At 54.8% G+C, this 26,543-nt stretch overlaps 4 protein-coding genes across 4 annotated transcripts; 3 read left to right on the plus strand and 1 right to left on the minus strand.

The window, feature by feature from the left end:
• Positions 1-5,345: 5,345 nt before the first annotated feature.
• ENH_00070720 (26S proteasome non-ATPase regulatory subunit, putative) lies at positions 5,346-8,832 on the plus strand (the record flags this gene model as incomplete). Its single annotated transcript, XM_013582521.1, has 11 exons — positions 5,346-5,780; positions 5,900-6,282; positions 6,517-6,640; positions 6,797-6,866; positions 7,080-7,189; positions 7,314-7,427; positions 7,585-7,746; positions 8,040-8,165; positions 8,351-8,443; positions 8,541-8,627; positions 8,791-8,832. 11 exons carry the CDS (start codon positions 5,346-5,348, stop codon positions 8,830-8,832), a joined length of 1,746 nt encoding a protein of 581 aa, XP_013437975.1.
• Positions 8,833-9,752: 920 nt separating this feature from the next.
• On the minus strand, positions 9,753-18,984 carry ENH_00070730 (hypothetical protein, conserved; the record flags this gene model as incomplete). The annotated part of the gene is made up of 8 exons (XM_013582522.1): positions 9,753-10,042; positions 10,191-11,385; positions 11,543-11,833; positions 12,004-12,267; positions 12,458-12,948; positions 13,182-14,910; positions 15,103-17,729; positions 18,309-18,984. 8 exons carry the CDS (start codon positions 18,982-18,984, stop codon positions 9,753-9,755), a joined length of 7,563 nt encoding a protein of 2,520 aa, XP_013437976.1.
• A 2,703-nt stretch (positions 18,985-21,687) lies between these two features.
• ENH_00070740 (hypothetical protein, conserved) lies at positions 21,688-22,324 on the plus strand (the record flags this gene model as incomplete). Its single annotated transcript, XM_013582523.1, is given in 2 exon segments — positions 21,688-21,849; positions 21,854-22,324. Coding segments are annotated over 2 exon segments (633 nt in total).
• A 3,079-nt stretch (positions 22,325-25,403) lies between these two features.
• ENH_00070750 (hypothetical protein, conserved) lies at positions 25,404-25,859 on the plus strand (the record flags this gene model as incomplete). The annotated part of the gene is made up of 1 exon (XM_013582524.1): positions 25,404-25,859. One exon carries the CDS (start codon positions 25,404-25,406, stop codon positions 25,857-25,859), a length of 456 nt encoding a protein of 151 aa, XP_013437978.1.
• Between the last annotated feature and the right edge of the window lie 684 nt (positions 25,860-26,543).

The following is a 26,543-nucleotide window of genomic DNA, read 5'->3' on the forward strand; positions in this document are numbered from 1 at the left end:
GCTTGCTGCGCCTCCGATGCTCCACAGGCTAACGTCAGCTTTGCTGAAGACGGTGAGAGGTGACCCCCAGGAAAGACAGACCGGCCAAATCCTTAAAAGCTATGTTATGCCACTTCTAAGGTAAACCAGGGAAACTGTGCTTGCGACGACACAGCTGCTGCTACAATTGGGATCGCAAAAACCACTCGACCGTCACCGCTTACGCGGCTAAGGGAATAAAGGGAGCAGGAAGAAAGCTGGAAGACACTGCCACGGCAGACGAGTGCTCAGTAGCTAAAATTCATAAAAAACGCCTGGATAGCACCCTGATACCGCTGTTATTGCTATGCAAACGCCCTGCTTTTTCCGTGTGTGTGTGCCGGCATTGCCCGTCCCACACTGCCGCTTCCTCTAAGATGGCGTTTGTCACCGACTCTTAAATACAAAATAAATCCTCAAAAACAATTTTTCCAAAGCCCAAAGATATGTTGGATGTCTTGAGCTGTAGAAGCTTGAAATAATGCGGGTAAAATAATCAGAGAACGACGCCCCCTGCACAAGTGGTTAACACACAGGCACTAGTTGTGGTCCAGCCTGCTCGTGTTTTGAAATTTCAGCAGAAGAGAGGCAAAAAAGAGCATCAATCTGCTCTGAGGATACCAAAGAAAACAATGCGAAACAGAGGGGAACTTGAAGCAGAGCCGAAGAGAGAGATACCCTCGAGGCGAACATGCATCGAAATGCCAGCGAGCGTTTCTCACACTCAACGAGCCCCACAAACATCTACCGCCCTCTTGGCTATGTCTCAAAGACGGAAAAAAGACCTTGTCTTCAGCGAATAATATTACCTTCGCCAAACACGTGCCTAGAGAAAAGGGCTGGGGGAGGAAAGCAAGCCCAAACAGAACGCCAACGTCAACAGCCGCAAGTCGTGAAAAGCAGCCAACAAAGAAGCTGGGTCTGCGCTGTATGGATCTTACCGGATCGTTGTATTACTCAAAACTTTTTCATACTGTGTTTTTAGTTACTTCTCCTGGATCCAGGCTTTTGGTCGCGCAAAAGAAGGGTTCCACAGCCTCTACGGAAGTGAGGATCGCAGGAGGCGGGTGGCAACTGCTGCCCCCAGCCTCTTGCAGACAACACAGCCATGAAGAAACTACGTAGCCATGTAAATCAATTAATTATGTGGCATGCATTGATGCACATCCATGTGTAACTTTCTTGCCCCAGTTTTGTAGGGCTGCCACTCCTGACCGCTCCATGGAGCGCCACCGCGCAGTTAATGCTGTGTGGCATCGTGGCAACCAGGCGTTTGGCTACCTTTAGAGGAATTTATGCAGTCACAGCAAGTATTCACTTGGGTAACCCAAGAATTTCATGAATGCTTGCCAACCATGTACATGTGGATGCTGCCAAGTGGTCAACAGTGGACTTCGCCATACACACGAGGCAGCTGATCGGCTGAACAATAAGCGAAGCAATGAAGTTTGTGCTGATTATTGACAGTAGAATGGTCGAAATTCTCAAGGAGGTCGTGGCTGTATACACGCAGCCTCGTCTGCGCCTCACCTGGAATACCGCGGGCCTGTTGATAGGAAAGGGACTTCTCACCTGGAGGGGACAAGCGGGTTGCTCGGAACACTGAAATCTAGATTTCGAAACAGAAATAAAATAGCCTTTATAGCTGGTAACACGGCGTGTAGCCTGATTGGGTTCCACAGAAACAAAACAGCAGCGGCATCAAGAGAATAGTGCAATGCAAACATATCTACGCAGCAGAAATGCAGTAGAGCGCAGGAAGAACAGTACTCTAACAATGTTTGGACTCTGTAGGCTCTGCTGCAAGGCCCTGGCTAGAGGCTGGCCTTGTGGGGGGCCGACAGTGCCACGCTGAGGAGTGAGGCGTGGCTCGCGGAGCTTTATTTTGCACTTGTTAGCACTTCGAACTGTCGGTTTCCCAATATCTCCTAACCTACTCTTTTATCTGTGGTTGAAGCGTTTAGTGTTTCAGACTTAGCGTTTCATCTTAATTCGTAACTTTTGGGTTGCCCGTGGGGGTGAGGGCTCCCCTGTGGCGATTGCCCTTTTAGGAGCATCTTTGCTCCCCATCTTCCACATTCCTAAGCATCACTTCATCATTAAACTCACCCTTAGACCTCAGGAAAGATGTGTTCCGCTGTAGCAGGTGAAGCACCTTCACAAGGGTCAGGTCCCCGGTGCACTGTAATGAATTTCTGTATAGTTACGCGTAGCCGTGGAGTTTCCCAGTTGTCAAAAGCTTCTTGAAGATCAACTTTTAGAATCTGAAGGCCATGCATTGTATCATAGCGTGGAGAAGCTAGCCTATTGCACAGTGCTCCGGTTTCCTGCATCATAATGCACTTTTTGACATAGGCATGCGCATGTAAGCGAATTGCACTCAGTAAGCTGCCAAAAGTGAGAATCCGTGGGAGAAACCGTGCACTTTTCTACCTCTGGTGGAGTACAGATTTTCCGATCCCCCCGCAATGAATTCTTCGCTTGAAAACAGAGCATACCACGTCAGTGTACGCTAAAGCGTGAGGAGCACTAAATAGGTCGCAAGCCTGCTTGAACTAAATGCGCACGGTCCGTTTTGGGAGAGGCTGCCGACCTGCATAAACTGTCGTGCAGTGCATGATTCTAAAAGATTGAATGCGTCGAAAACAACTAGCCGCATAAGGAAATGAGCGTAATTGTACCAAAAACGTTGAGCTTAGAGGCTCATTAGGGAATTCTGGTTGTTCATACTCCAACCGTACGTTGTACGGTTGGAGTATGAACAACATGCAGCGTTTCTGGCATGAGATCAGCAATACGCCAGTGCGAGTCACAGTATCCTTAGGAGCGATATGCATCAAACAACCGGCGGGGAGCGCGCCAATATTTGTGCCTTTTTCTGTGATCCCTTTATGGCTGCTCAGGAGTCTGCCTTTGCAGAACTTGGGTGAATGGCTTGCCTACGAAGAACACACGGTATGTTTACTGAGAAAAAAGAATCATTCGGGCTCCTCGCTGACAGAGTATCCGTGTCGCATGCCCACAAAGTGGTTACGCACACGGTGAGTGCGGGAGACAGAAAGTTTGGGTCTCGAGGATGAAATGGACAAGGCACAGTGCGGAATCTTGCAGCCAAAATTAAGCCAGGTTAGAAAGTCTTGCCAGTTTGAAGTGGCCTGCATAGGCCTGCATACCCAAAGGTTTGGAGCAAATACCCCAGCATTTGCTTCCATGCCCAGATCTGTCCCCACTCACTTTGCTTGCAGCGGACTTGAGACCCTCGAATTGGAAATAATACTCTTTTAATCATTCTTTGCTTTGTGAACGCTGTGCCGACCCCTACTTCTTTCTAGTCAACCACCATAGCACGCACAGCCACTGTTGCTTGCTGGCCACCCAACCCCGCAGAACGCTGCAAGACAGTATATCATGAGAATCTTTGGACTCTATTCTTAGTGAAAATAGAGCGGATGCCTAATAACCTTGTTCAAGCGCTTCCTTCCACTCCAATGAGTCATCAATGCCAGATGAAGACACAGGCCTTACGCACAGCACATCAGCTGCCCTTCTGAGACTCGCATAACTTCGAAGAGTTGAAGAGTTTTCAATTAGTACATAGGTGCGGACAAGTGTGGAACTCGGATGCATGAAACGCCCACTTTCGACACAATTGACCGGTTCAGAATATAGAATGTGCAACCTTGATTTGCGAGGTATCTTTCAGCAGCTCGCCATGTTGAACACAGTACTGACCAGCGCGCATCACTACACTCTACGCTACTGTAAGAAAACCATAAGGAGGACTGTTGAGAGCAGAAGAGTAGTAGACAGACAAGTAAATAGAGCGGAAATTGCTTCTCTAGTGATACTATTCGGCCGGGTTACGGCTAACAAACTCCGTTAGGCGCTTTAGCACGGGGAGAGTCCTTGACGTTCGTCCATGATTCTCAAGAGGGTGCATTTTCATTAAAACTTTAATGTGCTTGCCGCTCTCATTACTTCCCCAATGCAGCCTTCCGCAGCGGCATGTGGGAATACATACAGCGTCTGCAGTATAAGAACATCTGACGATGGTCCTTCGCAATTCTCATCAAGCCTTTCAAAGCTGTTTTATGTGACAAGCTCCATATTAAAGAATTTCACCTGAGAGAAGTTTCACTTCGCAGCCCTCTCTCTCCCCGACATCACCTCGACGCTTGTCACCCAACACGCTGGAGAATCAAGTCATTTGACGCTCCTCAGCTGCCATTTAGAGTGCGTTGAGAAATAAAATTCTATAATATAAGCAATTTTGCGATTTCCCTCCGCGTTAAACGCTAAAATATTGTCAGAAACATCAATACTAAGCAGTAGGTACGGACCCCAACTGGCGAAGCCCAGCATCTGGGCTCAAAGCCATAGTTCGTACCACCGAAACTCAAAATGGAGCTTTCACTTACTCTGTACACTACTATGTAAGGTAGGGAAGCGTTTTTCTCTTCAACAGGGTGTCACAGATTTTCCAGTGGAAGTCGTTCCCCTTCCGCTCCGTGCTTCAGTTCCCCTCGGGAATGGAAATTCCACTACACCTCCGCTCATGTTGATAGTCTCGACTCCTGTAAGTTAGTTTCTACTTTATCATTAGGCGCGACAGCTTTTCGTCGTTTCATCCCAGGTGTGTTTTAACTACTCCATGCTCATGGACCACAGGCTTGCGTGCGGCCTCGCTAACCACACCCCAAAATGAAAGTTGCTGCATTGTTTTGGTCTACTGAGATGATACTACGAACAAGAGCTGGCAATCAAGCTGCTCCGATGTGGCATGCAGTAAATACACGCACATTCAAAGACCGGCACAGGGGTAAAGGGTTGGGTCAAGCACAGTGCACACAATTTAGTGCGAACAGGGTACTACAACGAGACAAGTTTTACTTATACTATTTTTAGTAAACAGAAAAGGATATCAGACAAACTAAACGGGAACGTACTTCCATTGCTGCCGTTGCTGGTTGGCTGCTGCTGACAGACCCTGCTGCGGCGGCTGTGGCGGCTGCCGTACTGGCGGCGGCGGCTGTAGCTCGCCAATTTAAAAAGAAACACGTGAAGAGGCAGTTGTAGTACAAATAGGGGATGACTTTTCCTGTCTCCCAGCTGTGCTGTATGGCAGCATCCCCAGCTCATCGCCCCCAAGCCCGTGCCCCTTCAGCAGTCATTTTCTCCTTGTCACCAGCATCAGGGACAGCAACAGCTGACTCTGCTGGTGCTGCATCTAGCGTTGTCTCGTCTTTATTTCACACGGGGGCCTCCCCCCTCAAGCCCCAAATCCCAAGCGCAGAGCGGCAGGCTGCTCTCTGCAGCTCCCCCCAGAAATGACCGCGGAAAGCACCAACAAGGCCTCAGAGGCCAAGGACTCCTCTGCAACAGCAGCCAAGGCGACAGGAACTGCTGCAGCAGCCACAGTGGACCCAAAAGAGAAGTACTTGCAGCTACTCACCTCCTCTCTTGTCCTGGTCAGAGATGCCGTTGAGACACAGGACCAGCGTTACATGCTGCGCATGCTGCGGCGTTTCAAGCAGCTGCGGCTGCAGCAACAAGAGCACCCACGGCAGCTTCTGCAGGTTTGCTCGCTGCTGTTCTGGGGGCAGCAGCACCAACTGCAGGGCGACGCCAGTAGCAACAGCATCGCCTATGGGAACCCAATCCACCTGAACCAGAAAACTCTGGAGTTCTGGCAGAAGCTGAGGGAAACACTGGAAATGATTGTCAACGAAAGGCAGGGCGAGGGAGAAATGGAGGCTGACGGGGTAACTCTTAACTCTTAAACCCTTAACTATCAACCCGCTGCACAGAATTGCAGAACTTAGCCGGCTCAGTCTGTAGTGAAGTTTAGCTTCTGGAGCTGCGGTGTTTTGGCCTTGCGCAGGTTCCACAGCAGCAGCAGCAGCCCAAGGAGGAAAGCGGTGCTGCAGCAGAAAATGCAGGAGCAGCAGCAACAGGACTGCGATCAGCAGCAGCGACGGGAAGCAAGGTGCTGCATTCCTTCCGCGTGTCTTCTTTCGTCAGCTGTATGCCGGAGGCGGAGGTTTTGCTTTCAACTCTCGTGCTGCTGCTGCTGCTGGACCCGCGTCCGCGTCAGCCGCAGACGCAGCAGCAGCAGCAGTGGGAGAAAGCATGGGAATTCAGCTGCTGCATCATTGAGAGGGTCAAGCAATACGACAGGCGATCTCTAGACAGACTTTCCGCAAAGGCGTGGTTCTACCACAGCAGGGCACTGGAGCTTTCCAAACAAAACTACGACTGCCGCGCGTAAGACTCAGGACTTGTTGTTAGGCCTAAGGGTTTCGGCATTAGTGGAGTTCATGTTCACCTTTGGGAAGCATAAAGCACGCTTTCTTTTTTCTTCGAACCGAGTCCTTTGCTTTTCTGAAGTCAGAGTCATTCTTGCTGCCTCAGTGAGTACCGAACGCAACGGACTCCGCAGCTGCAGCAGTTCCCATTACCTGCTGCAGCAAATTGTGGTTATGTTTCTCGTATCTGAAGGGAGTATTTGGCGGCTTACCGCGCTGCAAGCGCAAGGCGGGACATTACTACGCAAGCGACTTTGCTGAACATGCTGCTTAGGCTGTTTGTCTTAAGCAAACAGTACGACGTGGCGCTCAAACTGGTACCTTGCTGCTGTTGCTGCTGCTAGAGCTCGCGGCAACTCACAGGGAGCTCTCCATACTACTCTTCATCATGCAAAATTTGCTGCTTCTCTACTGTCACTGCTGCTGCTTCGGCTCATAGCAGTGCACTGAAGATTACCGTTTTCTGCTTGCAGGTCCAAAAGACAGCATTCCCTGAGGGCCTCCAGTCAAACGCGCAGCATGCGCGTTACCTGTACTATCTGGGTATGTTGTTGTTGTTGCTGCTGCTGCATTAGTTGGTTGCCTTGCAGCAGCGGGAGAAGTACTTGTGCTTTGTTTTGTCCGCTGTCTTGGCCTTCAGTCCTACCACGGCTGCTGTAGCTGCTTTAGTTGTGGCTGCTGTTTTGGCGTCTGCTGCTGAATCATTTGCTGCTGCTGGCCCATCAGCAAATACGTGAGCTGCTTTTGCTGCTGCAGGCCAAATCCAGGCAGCCCGTTTGGAGTATGGTTCGGCTTTCTCTCAGCTTCAGTTGGCGCTGCGCAAGGCCCCACAGCAGCCGACCATTGCACGCGGATTCAGGCTAGCGGTGAGAGCATATAATCATTAGGTGGAACTACTGCAACGGCAGCAGGGCAGCTGCAGCAGCACGGGCCCTGCAGATCTTTCTGTGGCCGTAGCTGCCAAGTCAGCTTTCTCGCTGTTTGTTGCAGGCTCTCAAGAAGTGCATCGTCGTTGAGCTGCTCATGGGGGATATCCCGGAACGTTCCCTCTTTAACAAACAAAACATGCATGCGGAGCTTGTGCCGTACAGAGAAATAGTCCTGGTGCGTTTCTCAGCCATAGCAGCAGCAGCAGCTGAAGCTTTATGAGCTGAAGCAGCAAAGAAAGCCGCAGCGGGAAGAGGAAATTAGCACAAGACTTGGCCGGTCACCTCCACTTGCATCTTTTCGCTGCGCGTGTTACTGTGTGCTTCTGCCTTAGGCTGTTCGGAGCGGTGACTTGCATGCCTTTGCTTCAGTCCTGCAGCAGCACGAGCAGCGGTTTAGGCTTGACGATACTTACACTCTGCTGTGCCGACTGCACCAGAATGTCATAAGGGCTGGTCTCCGTATCATTTCTCTTTCGTATTCCAGAATTTACCTGGTGGGTTTACACTGCTCTATCCACTGCAGCAAAAATGGCCGTAGCGGCTGATTTCAGAATGGTTCCTGTTGGACCTGCGCAGCGCGGCGTGCCGGCATTGTGGCTGCTGCTGTGTTTCTCCGTGTCAGTTTGCCGCTTCTGCCTTTTCTGTGGTGGCTTATGTGAGGAATCTGTGGGTGCTGCAGCGGGACTGACAGCTCCTTAAGCACAGCCCGGTGCTGCACCTCCCCAACCCCGCAGCGAGCATGGCTGCAGCTGCCTTCCCGAGAATGCTGTGTGTTGACTCTTTGCAGAAAGACATAGCCAAGAAGCTAGGACTGGACTCTGCAAAAGAGGCTGAGGCAGTGGCGGGAAAGGCTATTCTGGACAGAGTCATCGACGCCACCATCGATCATGACAAACAGTTCCTTCAGTCGAAGGTGCGCCTCTTTGCCCCCCGCCTAGGGCTACTCGTTTTAGCCCGAGGCGCTTTGTCTTGTATCTCGCTGTGCCATGCGGGCTTTCATTACTGTCGAAGCCGGCCTCATACTCAGTTTTGTGTAGAGGCATGAAGATAATGAGTTTGTGGTCGCCGCTCGTACTGCATTTGCTAATTGATGCGCAGGCTAGTGTGGACCTCTACGCGTCAAACGAGCCGCAGAAAGCTTTCCACCGCCGCATCGCCTTCTGCCTCGATCTGTACAATGATGCAGTGAAGGTGAGAAGCAGCAGCAAGCCTGCTGGCAGCCCACAAGGCTTACAGCAGCAGCCGTGCAAGCCGGTAGCCCGTGCGCGTTTTCTGATACCACGTTCAGGCGATGCAGTACCCTGGCAGCACTGAGCGGCAGCAGACTGCAGAAGATGATGAAAGGAAGAGGGCAATGCAGGAGGAACGAGCTCGCGTGAGTTGGCGGCTATGGCAGCAGCAGCAGAAGCACCTTGGGCAGCAGCTGCTGCAGAATCAGAACGGACAGTACAGTTCTTGGCTGTGGTGTCGTTAGGAGCCGCCGGGATAATGCGCCTTCATGCATACACTGCATTTCCTTTCGTGTGGGATGAATTCAGGCGGAGGATGAAGATCTTGGAGATGATATGGATATGATTTGAACTTCAGCGGCAAATGGCAACAGCTGCAGCACATCAAGCTCGAAGGGCAGTTCCTTCCAGATTCCTCTGTTGGGGAGGCCTGTCGTGGGTCTTTGCCGCTTATGCATGCTTTGGATTCCTGGTGATCGCATGCAGTGTCGCACCTGTGCCTGCGTGTGACTTCCTTGAGCAACAGCTGTGTGCACAGCGAGACTCGCATGCATGGATACGCATGCTGCCGTTACATGAGTACTAAAAATCAAATTCCCTTGCTTGGGATGGAACTAAATGAGGCGCATGCATGTTGCACATACAACTGAGCGCGCACTGTGTCTCTTTACTGGCGCCTTCATCTAGTGCTACAGTTAAAAGACTTTGCCTCACACTTCCGGGGCCGAGGAGACGTCGATACTGGATAATAACTCGTAGTGGTATTGCTCCTTGCATCTCTACGGATTTTGGATCGCCTACATTTACTGCTACAGTGAAAAGGCTTCGCTTCACTGTCACAGGGCCCACGAGGCAGCGACATTGGACAATATCAGTTAGTGGCATTATTGCCGTTTCTTCCCGCTGGCACAGCTGCGACGGCTGTTTGCTGCGAAAGGCGCAGCCTTTGCTGCAGTTCGCGGTACTTCCTGCTGCTTCGTGTAGCGCACTAAAACAATTGAGTGCCCAAGTGGGCGTCTGGGGGTTTTGCTCATCGCACCATAAGAGACCCAGGCTCACTTGCTGCTGGAGCAAAGACGCGAGAGTTCCATGCCCTTCATGGGGCCAGCTGTAAAAGTTATGCTCCACGGAGTTTAGTCACTCCATTGTAAGAGATTCCGGTTCACTTGCTGCTGCAGCAAAGACGCGACAGTCCCATGGCCTTCATGGTCCAGCTGTAAAAGATAAGCTTGACGGAGTCCAAATAACCGGCAGAATCGCCATTTGGCAGGCTATGTAGCCGCCTTGTGCGTGTGGCAACTTGTCTGCACCTCGTAGTTAAGCTGGGCGTTGATGCCGAAGCTGCGGGGAGGCACTGGGTAGGCGAAAGCTTTCTTTGGGCCCCGCCTGGCAGCAGCAATTGCTGCAGCGCCACCTACAGGCGACACCGGCCCGCTGCTGCTGCCCGTGCCAGAACAGGGCACCACTGACTGCGCATGCAGCGGCACGAAAGCCCTTGGGACAGCAGCGACTGGGGCGGGAAAGACACTTTGCGCGGCGCACACACTTGGTACCAAGACGCCTGCATTCAGAGGAGCACACAATAGAGGGGAGCCAATCAAGTTCAAGAGAAACACCAGCTAAGGACAGCGCATAACACTAAAGAACAGCAGTATAGGACAGCAGCAGTTCATCTGATACTCTGAAGACCAAGCTATTTAAAGACTCACCGCCGTATGGCGGAGGCGCAGGCGGCCCAAAAAAGTACTGTGCGTGTTCTTGGGCTGTTTGCTGGCGTCCGGCCTGTCCTGCCAGCTGCAAAGCTTGCTGCAGCAGCAGCAGCAATTCGTCTACTAACTCAAGGTGCTCCTTCTGTGGTAGGCGGCTTCCGTTATGCTGCTGTAGATCTTCACAGAATGCGTTTGCCTGGGCCACTGGCAAGCAGCGATACGCTGCTGCTGCCAGTTCTACAGCGGGTGCTCCACTAACTTGTGCTTGCCGCAGCAGTTGCAGCGTCGTGTCCATATCTAACAAAGGCCCCAAGCCTCTTGTTGCATGCACTACAGACATAGGGTGTGCTGATGGTGCTGCTCGCAGCAGCGCAGCAACTGCATCATCTTGCCGATTCAGGGGCGCGCCGGCTGTTGCTGCTGCATGCTGGTGCACCTGCTGCACTGCTCGCCGCAGTTGCTCCTCTGCAGCAGTGCTTACGGGCCTGCTGCGGCTTGCCCTTTCCCACATTGCAGCAGCGCGGGCTGGAGGAGAAACTACTCTACCTAAACCTTCGAGCCCTGCCAGAGGGGACAAGTAGTCAGCCATTCCGCAAATGGCGTTGGCTGCCTCCTCCGGGAAAGCATAGGAAGGCAAAGAAAGGAGAACTTGCAGAAGAGAGACCCCTGGGATACTGCCCTTAAGGCGGGAAACCCAGGAAATGATGCTACGGAATAGTCTTCGTGCTTCGGAAGACAAAGCTGCTGCTTGTGCGGCTGCTCCTTGTGCTGTTGATAGTTGGGGCGAAGGCTGCTGCTGATGCGCTTGCTGGCGAGTATCCCGTTGTCTTTGCTCCTGCGGATGTGCAATGAGCTCGACAAGTTGCTTGATTATTTGTAGGGCTTCGTTGTTGTTGTTTGCTGCTGGCGCAGCTGCACCAGACGTGACCCTGGCGGTTTGTGGCTGCTGCAGCTGCTGCTGCTGCTTTATGGCTAGTTCTGTCAGCTGCTGGCTGAGCTGCTGTACTTGCGCAGAAACCCCCGCAGCGGCTGAGAGGTCTTCTGCTGAAGGCAGCTTCAATACGCCTGCAGCAGCAACTGGCTCTCGGTTCTTAGCGGCGATGCTTTCTAGCATGTGCTTCATCATCTGCTCCTGACCTCTGCTGAAATCTGTGAAGCATTCGCGCATGGACTGGAGGGCAGCTGCTGCCTCCGACTGCAGCAGCAAACAGCACAAATATATGCACATATCTCTGCAATTCGTCTTTTCATGCCACACAACAGGAATCCGTAGCAGCAGCAAATGCAGCAGTACAATCGGGTGCCAGAGCTTTTGCTGCAAGGACTGCAGCGGCCGAGTGGGCTGAACATACTCTTGCTTCTTGAGCAATTTGCGTCTTTTGGGCGACTTGAGCTTCCAGCCTGCTTCGCTCGGACTGAAGAGTCTGGATTTTCTCTTGGAGCTGGTTATACCTTTCTTCTGCAAGAGCTGCTGCTGTATTTGCTGCAGCAAGTGCTGCGAGGGCTTCTGCGGCCTTTTCTTTCTCTGCCTTGTATGCTTCTCGAAGCTCATTCACAACGGACTGAGAGCTTGCCAGTTGCTGGGCCAGAGCAGTTGCCTCCATCGACGCCTCCGCTTCAGTGGTAGAAGAGGCCTTTACCTCCTGTGCGCAACGGACACCAGCCCACCAGCCCTTAACTCTAGAATCGAAACCTCTATGTCTCAACTGTGGGCCGATTGTAAACAGGAGTCAGTTGAAACGCTTCGTAGGACATGTTTTGAGGCAAAAGAATCACCCTGCGTGGGCAAAGACAAAGAGTTCATGGCGCTTACATGCTTGGCCGCTTCAGTGTCTTTACGCATTTTCTGAAGCTCCGATTCTCGAGCCTCCAGCTTGGCTTCTGCTGCCTTGCAGTTACTCTTGGCCTCCGCCAGAGCTGCTCGGAGGCTCGCTGCCTCCTCTGTTAGCCGCATCGTTTCTGCTTGCGCAGATGTTGCGGACTTAGCCTGCTGCAGCGCCTGCTGGTGTCTTCCATCGAGGCCCTCCAGCTCCGCTTGCAGGTCTTCAATTGTTTGCTCCTTTTGTTGCAGGCGCTTCTGCAGCAAAAGGTGACAGCCGCAGCATAACTCATAACGAGAAATAAAATAGCAGCTACTGCTGCAGCTCCTCGCTGGACTGCTTCCTACCATGCCTGTCTGCTGTTCTGTTATCTCGCTGCCTCGGTTATTTACTTCGTGCATGGCTTCGGGCATTTGCTAAGCTTGTGCCATCTCAGGATGGACTCACTTTGTAAGAAGACAGTTCTTGCTGCTTCTTGGAAGATTCTGCTAAAGCTTCTGAGAGGGCCTCCTGCAATTCCTTATACTTGTCATTTGCAGACAACATGCTTTGCCTCCGCTTGGAAAGATCGGCATTTGCTGCTTGCAGCTGTTCGCTTGTGCGTTCCTGCGCTTGTCTGGCAGTCTCAAGCTGTTTCGTTTTTTGTTGTAACTGCTGCTGTAGGAGCTGCTGCTGCTGTTCTGCTTCTTCGGCTCGCCGGAACAGCTGCTGCTGCTGCTGCTTGATTCGCGTCAGCTCTTCCTGCAAGCCCTCGTGCTGCGCAAGTGCTTTGTCTCTGCTGCTTTTCACCGTTTCGTACTTTGTCGTCATTTCCCTCAAACGGCGATGCATGTCTTGCACTTCCTGGCCCATTTGCTCGACGCGCTGCAGCAAAGAGTTCCTAAAGCGGTCGGACTGTTTCCTTTTTTCTGACTCTTCTTCTAGTTGCTCCTGCAAAGCTGCGCAGCAAACAAGCCACAGCAAAAACGCCGTATAGACTCCAGCCACAGAGCTGTGAGTCACTAAGGTACTTGAACTCTAAAATGCTGCCTCTATGGTTCTTTCTAGATAGTGCAGCAATGCACAGACACAGGGGAGAGGCAAAGACAAGAAGTTAGAAAACCACAAGAAGAACAGATAGTGCAAGACGGAGAAAAACTGTTCGATAGAAGTTCCAGTCCCAGGGGCTTACCCTCCACTTTTTGTGTCGCCTGTTCCAGCTTTTGTTGCCACATCTTCTCGAGGCTTTTCCTCTCTTCTTTGTGTTTCTCTCGAAGCGTTTCCGTCTCTCCTTGGATTTTTTGCTTGAGGGTGGTCACTTCTTTCTGCAAGATTCCCTTTTCCTTGTCCGTCTCTTCTTTGTGCCTCTGGAGTTCTTGCTGATGCTGCTGCTGCTTTCTTTTCATTCTTTCCTCCTGCTCAGCTTCTAGAGCAGCCAGTCTTTCCTCCAGCACATGAGCTTTCTTGTCTGCTTTTTCTGTCCCTTTCCGCTTCAGAGTTTCAATTGCATTTTCGTACTTTTGCTGAAGCTCATCCAGCTGCTCCGTGTGCAGCCTTTTCAGCCGTTCTGTGTGTTGCTGGTTCAGAGCCCTTTCTTCATTTAGCTGCGCCTCCAGTGTGCGGTGCCTTTCTTTTGTGATTTTGTTCTGCTGCTGCTGCTGCTCTTCCAGTTCCTTCTGCAGCTTTTCGCAGCGCGCCGCCAGCACTTTCCTTTCGAAATCTGCTGCGTCTGCCTGCTGCTTCATTGCAATAGACTGACTTGTTGTTTCTTCCAGTTTCCTCAGAAGAGCCCTCTGAGCCTTGTCGCTGTCTACTTTTTCCCTGGCGAGTTCTGCTCGGTCCTTCTCGACTTGCTGCTCCAGCGCTTCGCGGTCGCGCTGCAGCTGCATCATCAGCTTCTGCTTCTCAGCTGCTAGCTCCTGCTGCGCTCGCTGCAGGTCCTGCTGCATCTGTTGCTTCTCCAGCAGCATTTGCTTCTGCAGCTGGCCCTTCTCCAGCTGCAGCTGCTCACGTTGCTTCTGTAGCTCCTGCCTCATCTGCTCTGTTTCCCCGTGCAGCTTTTCGACAGACCGCGAGAGCATGTCTTTCTCTTCCTCTGCAGCAGCTTTGAGGGCCTTGAGCTCCTGAGCCTTTGCTGCTGCTGTTTCTTTCTCCTGCACAGCAGTCTGGTACTCAGCAGCAAGCCTGCGGGCCTCCTTCTGAGCTTCCGCTGTTTGCTGCTGCAGCGTCTCGAGATCCTGCTGCTGGACTTTGGCCTCTTCTAGCATGCTTTGAGTTCGCTTCAGCTCTTGCTGCCCCTCCATTGCCTGCCCAACCACTTTGTCATATTCCGCGCGGAAGAATGATTCCAGTTGCTCCCTTTCCCGGAGAAGCCTTTTTTCATGCTCCTGCGCCTGTTGCTGCAACTGCTCCTGGGACCCCTGCTTCAGCAGCAGGATATCTTCCTCGTGTTCTTTACTTTGACGCTGCAGCGCGTCTTCTGCGGTCTTCAGCAATTCCTTGTTTTGCTGCTCTAGGGCCCTCGCATAGGCCTCTAGCTCCTTCATCTTCTGGACGGCAAGGCCTATCTGTTCCTGCTGCAGGGCCCCATCCTGTTGCTGTTGCTGCTGCTCCTGGAGTTCCACCACCTGCTGCTGCAGGCTTACACAGCGCCGCTGCAGTTCCTCGTTCAGCAGCTTGTAGTGCTCCCTTTCTGCTGCCTCTTCAGGCTCATACAACGCAACTGCAGCAGGACGTGGTAGCCCTGTAGGTGCTGGAGCATAGGCTGGACTTGATGTTGAAGGAGAGAGGGTCGGTGGCAGCCCTCCTTGGTGTTCGTGTGGCTGCTGCAGCAGCAAGCGAGCTCGCTGCTGCAGCACGGCCTTCGAGATCGGGGCTTCCCGAGCGGCTTCCAACTCGGCTTGCTGCGCTCGAATTGCTCGCTGAAAACAAAAGGAAGCACCGCATGCAAAGGGTTTTGAACAATAATAAACAAAGCAGTGCTTTAAAAAGACAGACTGCAGAGGCTTTAGGCCTAAGTGAAAAGCTGCCGCAGCAGGCTGAAACATGTATGGGACACAGGCTAGAAACATGAACTGGTCTGCTGCAGTGTACAGACACTTAGTGGTACTAACCTCCATCTCTTCAATTCTTCGAAGTTCCTCTTCCCTTGTGAATATTCGAGAGTCATGTGCGGGGCTCACAGCCGGTTGGCTCGGCTGCTGCTGCTCTGGCAGTGTCTGCTGCAGCTGTTCCTGCTCTGCCTGTTCGAGCTGCTGCTGAAGAATGCTCCGCTGCAGCTGTTCCTGCTTTGCCTGTGCAGCCTGCTGCTGAAGAATGCTCCGCTGCAGCTGCTCCTGCTTTGCCTGTGCAAGCTGCTGCTGAAGAATGCTCCGCTGCAGCTGCTCCTGCTTTGCCTGTGCAAGCTGCTGTTCCAGAATAGCTTGCTGCTGCTTCTGCTGCTCCTGCTGCTCCTGCAGTGCAAGCCGCTGCTGTTCGAGCTGAGCTGAACGGGCCAGAAGATCCAGCCGCTGCATCTCGTCCGGAGGAAGCTCTTGCGGCGCTGGCTGCTGCTGCTGCTCCTCCTGCTTCTGCTGCTGCTCCTCCTGCTTCTGCTTTTGCTGCTGCTCCTGCTTTTGCTGCTGCTCCTGCTGCTGTTGCTCCCGCTGCTGCTCCACAGACCGATCCCCAAGTGGCTGCGCCTCCTGCTGCTCCTGCAGTGGGGGGAACTTGGAGCGCTCCTTGAAAAGCTCCTGGTCCTGTTGCTTGAGCTCCACCTGTTGCTGTTGCTGCTTTTGCTGCGGCATCTGTTGCTGCTCGCCCAGCTGCTGCTGCAGCTGCTGCTGAGCCGCAGGAAGCTGTGGCTGAACGGTTTCCTGCTGCTTCTGCAGCATGAGCTGCTGCTGCTCCTGGATGCGTTGTTGTATCCGCAGCAATTCGTCTCTTTCTTCCTGCACCTGTAGTTCGTGCTGCTCCATGAGCTGATGTTCTTGCTGCAGCTCCTCTGCTTGCTTGGCATATTCTGCTGCCCGGTACTGCTCCTCTTGCAGCAGCTGCTGCCTTTGCAGCTCCAGTTCCTGTTGCTGCTGCAGCAGCAGTTCTTGCTGCCTTTGGTGTTCCTGCAAAAGTTGTTGCCGCAAGTCTTCTTGTTGGTGCATCTCCTGCTGCAAAGCTTCCTGTTGCTGCCTATGCTCCTCCTCCAGCCGCTGCTGTTCTTCCAGCAGCTGCTGCCTCTGCTGCTGAATGGATTGTTCGAGCTGTTGCTGTTCCAGTAGCTGCTGCTCTTTGAGGGCTTGTACCTCAGCTAACTGCTGCTGGTACTCTTGAAGAAGCAGCATCTGCTGATCCTGCTGCTTCGCCCTTTCTGCTTCTAATGCAGCAAGGCTCTCATGCTGCTGTGCCTCCATCAGCCGCTGCTTCTCCTGCAAATATGCTTGCTGCTGTTTTCCTAGCTCATCTCTGACCTGCTGCTCCACTGCCTTTAGTGTTGCTTCCTTTTTCTCAGTGTCTGCGATGGACTGGCCCACTTGCTGCTGCTGCATCAGATCGCTACTTATGCTGGCAGAGTACTTTTCGTGAAGCTCCTGCTGCTGTTTCTGCTGCTGAAGTTGCAAACTGGAGGCAGCTTCTTCTGCAGCCTGCTGCTGTTGCTGCAGGAGCTCGTCGCTTTTCTGCTGCTGCAGCTGAGCCTTAGTAGACATATCATTGTAGTGTTGCAGCTGCTGCTGCAGCAGCAGCATGAGCCTCTGCCTGGCAGTTAGCGAGCTGGTGACTGCGCTCTCCCTGCTGTGGTGATGCATCCTTAGTTCAGTAGCAAGCTGCAGGAATTCTTCTTTCTCTGCAGCAGCAGCAGATCGACAGCTTTCAAGAGCTGCTCTCATATTCTTCATTTGCATGCGAATGATCTCCAGTTCGTTTTGCTGCACTGCCACCTGCCCATCCAGGAGTGCTGCAGCTTGGCGGTGCTGCTGCTGCTGTCGCATTGATGCATGCGCTAAAGCAGCCAGCATTCGCTGTTCCTCTAAGCGCAGCAGCTCGCTCTCTCGCTGCTGCTGTATGCCGCGCTTGTGCAGCAGAGTTTGCTGCTGCTGCTGCTGCTGTAAGAGCTCTTGGCCGCAGCCCGGAGGGACACGGCAAGCAAGTCTAGGGTCAATTAGTACCGGCGAGGTGCGGATAGGCATGGCCTGCTGCATCTGCTGCTGGCGTGTGCGCTGCTGCCGCTGCTGCTGCAGCAGCAGCACTTGCTGCTGCACATGATCACGAATGGCTAAACGCCGAGAAATATCTGGAGGCGCAGAGCCCCCTGCCCGGGCTCCCGCGCCGCTGTTGCTTCTGCTGCTGCTGCTATCGCTAGCAGCAGCAAAAGCCTCGTCGGGGTGTCGTTGGCGGCTCGAAACGCGGGGCTGCAAGTGTGTGGGCCGCGTGCGCTTTTCTGCTGCCTCTCCTGCTGCTGCTGCTGCCTCAGCTGCACGTGCAGCAGCAGCTCCCGTAGTTGCGGGGTTCGCTCTCGGCTTGGCAGGGGGCCCCGGGGCCCCCTGTACCCCGTCACCCTGTGCCGCGGGGGCCCCCTGTGGGGGCCCCCGCGGCGAACCCTGCAGCGAATTCCCCTGAGAGGAGGACCCCGAGCTGCCGGAAGAAGAGTCCAAGAAAGATTCCCATGAGCTTCCCAGCTTCCCGTTGCTAAGATCTCCCTTAGCCTTTTTTGCTTTGTCTGGGGGCGCAGGGGAAGTTTGCTGCTGGCTGTGGGGCCCGCGGGCTGCTGCTGCGGGGAGGCTGCTGGAGCTGCTGCTGGGGCTGCTGCTGGAGCTGCTGCTCAAAATGCTGCTCAGGCTGCTGCTCAAGGACCGGCTTATACCAGCAGCAGTGCTGCTGCGTCCTGGTGCTTCTGCTGCTGTTTCTGCTGCTGCTGCTGCACCTGGCGAATCAGGCGGAGACGAGAGTGAGGGCAGCCTCGTCACCGGGTCTCGCGGCTGCTCCTTGGTGGGCTTTTTCTGCTGCTGCAGTCTTGGCTTGCTGCTGCTGCTGCCTTCAGCCTGTGGGGAGCTCCCAGCTGCCAGTGCAGCAGATCGGCTTGCTGCTGCTGCTGCTGCTCTTGGAACCTGCGGGAGCTGCCGGCCCCTGTGAACACCACGCTCTCCGGCTCCAGCGAGAGATTCTTCCCCAGTTGCTTCTGCTGCTGCTGCTGCTGCTGGCCCCCCAAAACCCTCCGATGGCTCAAAACGGTGCTTTTCTGCAGCAGCAGCAGCAGCAGCAGCAGCAGCAGTTTTTCTTGCTGCAGGCGGCACGGGCGGGAGGCGCCGCGGGGTTTCTTCTTCTTCTGAAGCTTCCCCGCGCAGCGGACTCTGCAGAGGTGACTCTTGTGTGGCAGAAGCAGCTGCTGCTCTTGCTGCTGCTGCTTGCGTTGCTTCCAAGGCTGCTGCTGACCGCCGCAACGAAGCGGCGGCACCGGAAGGAGCAGCAGCAGCAGCAGCAGCAGACGCGGAAACCGGAGAGCCCCCAAAGTGAGACTTTTTACTCTCTTCTTCAAAAGAACTCATTAGCCGAGAGAGCCCCAAGTGGAATTGCGCTGAAGAGGCCTCTAACCCCGTCTGCTGCTCCTGGGGCCCCAGGGGGGCCCCAAGAGCAGCAGACCCCCGGGAAGGTGCAGCAGAGGCCCCTAACTCTCCTGCTGCTTTCGAAAGGACTGATGCAGTAGTGGATGAACGCGTCGGGGACTTCAGCTGCTGCTGCTGCTGCTGCTGCTGCTGCTGCGGCTCCTGCAGCTGCTGCCTCTGTGACCCTGGCGAGCCAGAAGCAGCAGGAGAGCGTGCCCGCGGGGGCGATTCTGCTGCTGCTGCTGCTGGTCTTGCTGCTGCAGCTGCGCGGTCACCGGCAGGCCCACCAGGGCTGTTTGGGGGGGAGGAGTTCAAGGCAAAACGAACTGTGTGTCTCCTGCGGGCTCTGTCCCCCTCTGCTGGTGCTGCAGCATCCCTAAGGGCACTTGGGGGGGGAGAAGGCTCTCTGGGAGAGGGAGACATCTTTGCTGCTGCAGAAGGCTAGAGGTGTGTTGCTGCTGCACAGCCGCAGGGGCCCTGCCCTAGTGTGACAGGGCGCGGGGGAGCCACAACATAGCTTGGAGAAAGAAGTGAGCTTTTAAAGAACTATTTCACTTCGCATATTTAAGTCGGAAACAAAAGGTGTACATACACCCCGTGGAGAGCCCAGAGACAATCGGCAAGCCACGGAAGGCAACCAGCGCTTGAGGCCTGCGCGTGTCGCCAGCAGCAGCAGCAGCAGCAGCACGGACAGAAATATTTCCTCTTTTTCCTTCCTGAATATTTGCTTAATTTAACAGAAAAAACTTCAAGGAAGATCAGCAACAACTGGGTGTTAAGGCAAGAAGGAAGCTCAAGCCAGGAGGGCCGTGAGCTGGTCTGGTTCAGGCTGCTGCCGCTGCTGCTGCTGCTCCGGCAGTGTTGCTGCTGCTGCTACCTCTCGATTTTTGTGTGTTTGAGCCATTCAGTTCTCCGTTTCACTTTTATTTTAATTAGACTTCAAGGCTTAAGGCACTTCTGTGCGGGTGCCCTGGCTGGCTTGCCGGGGCGTCCCAGGTCTGTCTGCAGCGCTGGTGCTGTTGCGGGTCTGCTGCTGCTGCTTGTGAAACAGACTACTAGCACTCGCACAGAAGATCTGCCTCACTAAATTCTTCAAAGTTAGTCAATTTCCGGGATGGGCGCTGTAGAAAGAGAAGTTAACGACAAGAGGCCTCCCTGGTCACGGGGGCCCCCAGTAGCAGCAGCAGCAGCAGCAGACCTTGCTGCTGCTCGGCTGCTGCAGCAGCAGCCACATAGAGCAGGTAGAAGCGCCCCCAGCACTCACAGGCACTACGGGCGCCCCTGAAGACTCTGTCTGAGAGGCAAAACCCGTGCTGCGCTGCAGCAGCAGAACTCAGCAGGAGAACCACCCACCCATTTCGGTTCCTTAGTGGAGCCAAGAGCAGCAACTAATGCATTTTCAGAAATACCTTTCGCCACCCAGTGGCCCTATAAGAGAGTTGTTGCTGCTGGGGCCCTTTGGGCTAGCTGGGAGTTGCTTTCCTAAGGGCTTTTCAGCAGCAAGTGCTGCAGCTGAGACTTGAGCCCAGCAGAAAAGGCTCACAGCCCGGGCCCTAACACTTGTATTGTGTTATATTTTCATACATTCAAAGTTTGCTGCTGCTGCTGAGCTTGTATTTATGTTTATTCTCGATTTAGTCTGGGCTTTTGCCAGAAAGAAAGCCACAAAGTCGGGGCTCGCTGGCCAGCAGCAGCAGCAGCCTGAGAGGCAGCAGCAGCAGTGAAGCTGCTTCAGCTGCAGCTCAAGCCCTCAAGAAAAAAAGAATAAAAACGCTTAAATGAATTTAAATGCAGCTAGCAGATCCCTTGTCTCTTTTTTCGAAGAAAAACAAAAAAAAGAACAATAAATACATCAGATAGTCCGGGATTGATGCATTAATTTCAAACCTTGAAATTAATTCAAAATGGACTTCCTGGCCACCTGCAGCTTCCTGCTGCTTCCCAAAGGGGCCCCTCAGCAGCAGCTGCCACCAGAGCTGCGCTGCAGCGCCTGTGAATTAAAGCAGCAGCGCAGAAGGGGGCCCCCCGAGGGCCCCCAGAGGCCCTTTCGTTCGTTTTGTTTTAATTTTAGACTTCTAAATTACAAAAAAGTTCTTAAGGGGTCCCAAGTTTGCAGGTTTCAGGGGAAGGCGGCTGAAGGACCTGCTGCCGTGGCTGGGTTCCCAGCTGCTGCAGTCTGCTGCTGCTGGGGCTGGCTTTGCAGCTGCTGTAGTCTGTTTGCTGCTGCTGCTGCGCGAAAAGGCAGGCAGCAGCAGCGCCGCACGGGCCTCTGTGCTGCTGCATGCGTGCACTTGCTGCTCGAGGCCCCAGGGGCCCTGCAGGCTTATGTTTAGCTGGCTGCTTTTGTGTCTTTAAAAGCTAACAAAAGGCATTGAGGCCCTCGGGCTCCTCAGCAGCAACAATAAACCCAAATAAAGAAAATAGTTCAAAAAGCGGGCCCCAGGGGGAGTCAGCAAAGAAGCCCTGAGCCCAGCACGCTGCTGAGGCAGCAGTAGCTGGCCGCGGCAGCTGGCTGAGGCAGCAGGAGCTGGCTAAGGCAGCAGCAGCAGCTGGCTGAGGCAGCAGCAGCAGCTGGCTGAGGCAGCAGCAGCAGCTGGCTGCGGAAGCAGCAGCAGCTGGCCGAAGCAGCAGCAGCAGCTGGCTGCGGCAGCAGCTGCAGCTGGCCGAGGCAGCAGCAGCAGCTGGCCGAGGCAGCAGCAGCTGGTCGAAGCAGCAGCAGCTGGCCGAGGCAGCAGCAGCTAGCTGCGTCAGCAGCAGCTGGCCGAGGCAGCAGTGGGACCTCTGCTGCGCCTCTTTGTCTCTAAAATGTAGTGAGGCAAAATGGCGCAGCAACTTCAAAAGCTATTTCTTCTTTCCACAACTCTACGGGCTCATTGCGGCAGCACTCGCGCCGGCCTGCTGCCTGCCTAATTGCTGCTGCTGCTGCTGCTGCAGCAGCATCAGCTCTCTCATGCAGCTTCAGCGGCCTCTGGAAGCAGCAGCGGGGCTCTTCAATGCGCAGACGGGGGCCCCCCTGGGGGCCCCATGGAGGTCGCCCTGGAGGCCCCCCTGGGGGACCCCCTGGGGGCCCCCCTGGGGGCCCTTCAGGGCCCCAGGGGCCCCCCTGGGGGCCTCCAGGGGGCCCCTATGGCTCAGTTGGCCAGCCCGGAGTCAGCAAATGCAGAAGCAGGAAAAGCTGACTTAAAAGACCCATCAGCCACCATGGCTTTCAGCACATCGAGGCCCCCTACCAGCTCGCCCTGCGAAGGCGCAGTCGCAGCAGCAGCAGCAACAGCAGCAGCAGCAAGGTGACACGGGGCTCGAGAGCGCCGCAGCAGCAGGAAGCAGCGGAGCAGCAGTAGAGGCGAAGGCAGCAGCAGCAGAAGCAGCAGAGGCGGGGGGGCAGCAGCAGCAAGCAGCAAATGCAGAAGCAGCAGCAGCTTTTTACTGCTCTTACGTTCACATAAAGCTGCGGATAAGTTGGCCAGTCAGAGAACTTCTTGAGTCCCTCGCGAACCTGCGCAGACACGAAGTGACCTCAAACCCATGCAGCAGCAACAGCAGCAGCAGCAGCAGCAGCAGCAGCAGCAAATGCCGCCGCGAAGGTAACAGGCAGCAGAGCTCCACGCAGCGCCAGCAGTCACAGCAGCAGCAGCAATGCGGAGCAGCAGCAACGGGAAGCAGCAGCAAAACGCGCTGCAGCAGAGGAAGCGGCAAACCAGCAACCGGCAGCAGAGATGGAAGTTGCAGCAAAACGCAAGGCAGCGCTAAGACTAAACCCTAAACCCTAAACCCTAAACCCTAAAGGTGAGCAGCAGGTGCAAGCCGAAGAACAGCAAGGACAGCAACAGCAGCAGGCAAACGAATAACAAGAGCAGCAACAACGGCAGGAGCTGCTGCAGACCAAAACGCAGCAGGCACAGCAGCAGCAGCAGCAGCTGCTGCTGCTGCACGCCAAAGCACCGTAAAGGCAGCAGGCAAAGGACCAGCAACAAGAACAGCAGCAGCAGCAGCAGCAGCAGCAGCAGCAGCAGCAGCAGCAGCAGCAGCAGGAGCGAACCGCCTGGTCCTCGAAAACGTCGAAAGTCCCGAAGTTCGTGACTCCTTGTTCCTGCAGCAGCAGCAGAATTGCTTTGCTGAATCGGCAAAAAGGAGCTTCTCTTTTTCCTTTCATGAAAAGCATTACAGGCTGCTGCTTGACAAGTGCTGCGAGGCGTTTGTTGAGCTCTTCTTCAGTCTCCGCCTTGATTCCCAGCTGCTGCTGCAGCGCTGCTGCTGCTGCTGCTGCGTCAGCAGCAGCAGCAAGCGACCGCAGACACCCCACCAAACGCGGCACGTCCAGACCCACCAGCTGCCCCAGCTGCTCGGTGCCCTGCGCATGCAGCCCGGACAGCAGCAGCAGCAGCAGCGCTGCAGCAGCAGCAGCAGCAGCGCTGCAGCAGCAGCAGCAGCGCTGCAGCAGCAGCAGCAGCAGCGCTGCAGCAGCAGCGGCAGCGTGGCAGCAGCAGCAGCAGCGCTGCAGCAGCAGTCAGCTGCAGGCTGCAGCAGCTGCTGCGGAGAAGCAGCGAAGACAGCTAGCAGCAGCTTTCACGGGAGACGGAGACAAAAGTGAAAATGAGAATGAGCAGCAAGAAAGCAGCAGCAGCAAAAAACGAAACGCAGCAGCAGCACAAGGCACTGGTAGTTGAGCAACAGCCGCGGGAAACTGCAGCAAGCAGCAGAAAACAGCAGCAAGCAGCAGGGAGGAGCAGCAAACAGCAAACCACAGCAGCAAGCCACGAGAAGCAACGGCAAACAGCAGCAACAGCAAACAGCAGCAACAGTAAACAGCAGCAGCAGCAAACAGCAGCAGCAGCAGCAGCAGCAGCAGCAGCAAAGCCTTACCCAGAGGAAGTTGACTGTGGGGTGTCTGGTGACTAAAGCATTTGCAAGAAGACAAGAAGAAGCAGCAGCAACATCTACTTGGCCGAGCGCAACAGCAGGAAAGTCCTGGAAGCAGCAAAAGCAAATATTAAAGACAGTTGGAATTTTGAAATTAAAATTAAACTCCAAATGCATTTTAATCTCCACTCAACACCTCCACGCATAACAAGTACTTCGCCGCAAAACCAGAACTCCCCAACACCCCTAGGGTTTAGGGTTTAGGGTTTAGGGTTTAGGGTTTCGAGCGCCCGTGCCACCAAAAGCCAAAAAAAGGGCACTATGGCCTCGGGGGCCCCCCGAAGGGCACAAGAGAGGCAGAGGGGCCCAAAAGAGGGAAAAAGAAAAGAGTTAAAAGAAGACAGCAGCAGCAGACACAGCTGGGAGCAGCAGCTGGGAGGCAAAGGAGAGAAAGAAGCAGCAACAAGAGCAGCAGCAAACCGGAGTCGCACCTGCTGCAGATGCTGCTGCAGCTGCAGCAGCTGCTGCGAAGGCGCATCAGCAGCAGCAACGAAAAAGATCGCCTTGGGGCCCTCAAGTTCGCAAAAGGCCCTGTAGGCCCCTGGAGGAGACAAGTCCTTCATTTGAAGAGCAGCAGCAGCAGCAGCAGCAGCAGCAGCAGCAGACACGCGGCAGCTGCAGCACGCCACACAACGCACGCAAGACACACGTGCAGCCAGAAGCAAAGAAGTGCTGCTGCTGCAGCACAGACACACAAAAGACAAGCAGCAGCAAAGCTGCAGGCAGCGGCCCCGCCCAGCAGCACAGCAATGCGCCAGTGCGAAAACAGCAGCAGCAGCAGCTGCTGCTGCTGCTGCTGCTGCTGTTCTCGGTGCGGCATACAGACACGGAAACAAGGGTACAGAACGGGGCCCCTCGGGGGCCCCAAGCTGGCAGCTAAAGGCCCTAACTGGCCCACCAGCAGGGGGCCCCTAAGCCTCGCAGGAAGCCAAAGGGCCCCCGCCACCTCTAGGCTGTTTCAGGGGGGCCCCCGGGCCCCCTGGGGGCCCCCTGGGGGCTCCCTGGGGGCCCCCTAGTGGCTCAACCCGCAGCGTGGGGCCCCACAGGGCCCCCCCAGTGCTGCAGCGGCCTGGGGGGCTGCGGTGGGCCCTCAACGGGTCTCGGAGGGCCCCCCGGGGGCCCCCTGGGGGCCCCGAGGGGGCCCCCCGCGGGCCATTGGGGGGCCCCCTGAGGCAACCCAGGGGGCCCCCTGGGCCTGCTGAGGGCCCCGTGGGGCCCCCAGGGGCCCCCGCGCCCTTCGTGGCGGCACGAGCTGCTGCTGAGGTGCAGCAGAGAAGAAGAGGCTTACAGGAGCAGCAGCAGCAGAGATCGGGGAGCAGCAGCAGCAGAAGTTGCAGCAGCTTCCCGAGGCAGCAGCAGCTGGAGTCCTCCTCCGGACTTGCTGGGGTTTCTTTGGCTTTTGTTTGCAGACAAGATGAAAAATAAAGCCAAAAAAGCCGCGGAAACAGCAAAAGTGACGGGGAAACAGCAGCAGCAGCAGCAGCTGCTGCTGCTGCTGCTGCTGCTGCTGCTGCTGTCCTTGAGCCTAGGCCAGAGTGCCCCAGAGACACGGCTGCAGCGCCGGGGCCCCACAGTTGCTTTGCTGCTGCTTGCTGCTGCTGCCTTTTAGTTTCTTCTTTTTTTTGTTTGTTTAAAGATTTAAAAAAACTTCCAAAGCCTCCCTGGGAAGCCAGCGAGAGACGCGTTTGCTGCTTGAGACCTGCTGCTGCTTCTGTCTGGCCTTGCTGCTGCAGCTGCTGCTGCTGCAGTTGGCTGCTCCGTGTCTCTTTCTGCTGCAGCACGGAAATCCGAAAAGGGCCTTTTCTTGTGTCGCTGCTGTTCCCTAGGGTTTCGGGGTTTCCGTGGCCTGTCTACTGAGCCGCCGCAGCAGCAGCAGCAACCGCAGCAGCAGCAGCAGCAGCAGCAGCAGCAGCAGCAGCAAGATGTCGGGACCTCCTTCGCCTCAGTCCTCGCTTTTGCGGAGGCGCTGGGCGCCCGTGGCTGCGTCTCTGGTGTGGCTGCTGCTGCTTGTGAGCAGCAGCAGCAGCAGCAGCGCAGCAGCAGCAGGGAGCGGCGACGCTGCTGCTGCGCAGGCAGGGGCCCCCAGCAGGGGCCCCGCGGGCTCTGCTGCTGCAGCAGGCCGAAGCAGCAAGGGGGCCCCTGCTGCTGAGGCCCTCGAAGAAGAATCTGAAGAAGACTCCGAAGTCTGCACTCAAAACCTCCGAGATGCAATTAATGGCGCCATTTCCCAAGTGATCGGTGAGCAGCAGCAACAAGGCGGCCACGAGCTGTACAGACACCTCAGCTGTACAGACACCTCAGCTGTACAGACACCTGAGCTGTGCAGACACCTGAGCTGTACAGACACCTCAGCTGTACAGACACCTGAGGTGCTGTAGAGACACCAGTGAGGTGTACAGACACCAGTGAGGTGTACAGACACGAGTGAGGTGTACAGGCACCTGAGGTGTACAGACACCTGGGAAGTACAGACACCTAAGGAGTACAGACACTAGTGAGGTGTACAGACACCAGACACCAGTGTGTTGTACAGACACCTGAGGTGTACAGACACCTGAGCAGTACAGACACCAGGGAGGTGTACAGACATCGGTGAGGTGTACAGACATCTGAGCTGCACAAACACTAGCGAGGTATACAGACACTAGTGCGGTGTACAGACACTTGAGGTGTACAGACACCTGAGGTGTACAGACACCTGAGGTGTACAGACACTGGGTGAATCTGTGTTGTTTTTGTGGGGAGGAATTGCATGCGCTTTTTGCTGCGGATTCTTTCGGGAGTCGCCTTGTCCCTAGGCACACTATTTCCCTTCTTCTATTAATTTAATTTAATTTAATTTAATTTAATTTAATTTTATTTTATTTTCTGTTTCATTTCCATTTGCTTCCGAGCTTCCTAATTAGCGTTTCTCCCATTTGCTGCTTCACTTTAGCTGCTCCAGTTGCTGCAAACGCAGCTGCTTCCGCGTTCGCCTGCAGCTTGTTTTCCGAGCAGCAGCAGCAGCAGCAGCAGCAACCGCAGCAGCCACAGCAGCAGCCATAGTCACAGCAGCAGCAGCA

The sequence above is a fragment of the Eimeria necatrix genome, genomic scaffold, assembly GCF_000499385.1.
Source record: "Eimeria necatrix Houghton genomic scaffold, Enh_scaff68, whole genome shotgun sequence".
NCBI classification, from domain to species: domain Eukaryota; phylum Apicomplexa; class Conoidasida; order Eucoccidiorida; family Eimeriidae; genus Eimeria; species Eimeria necatrix.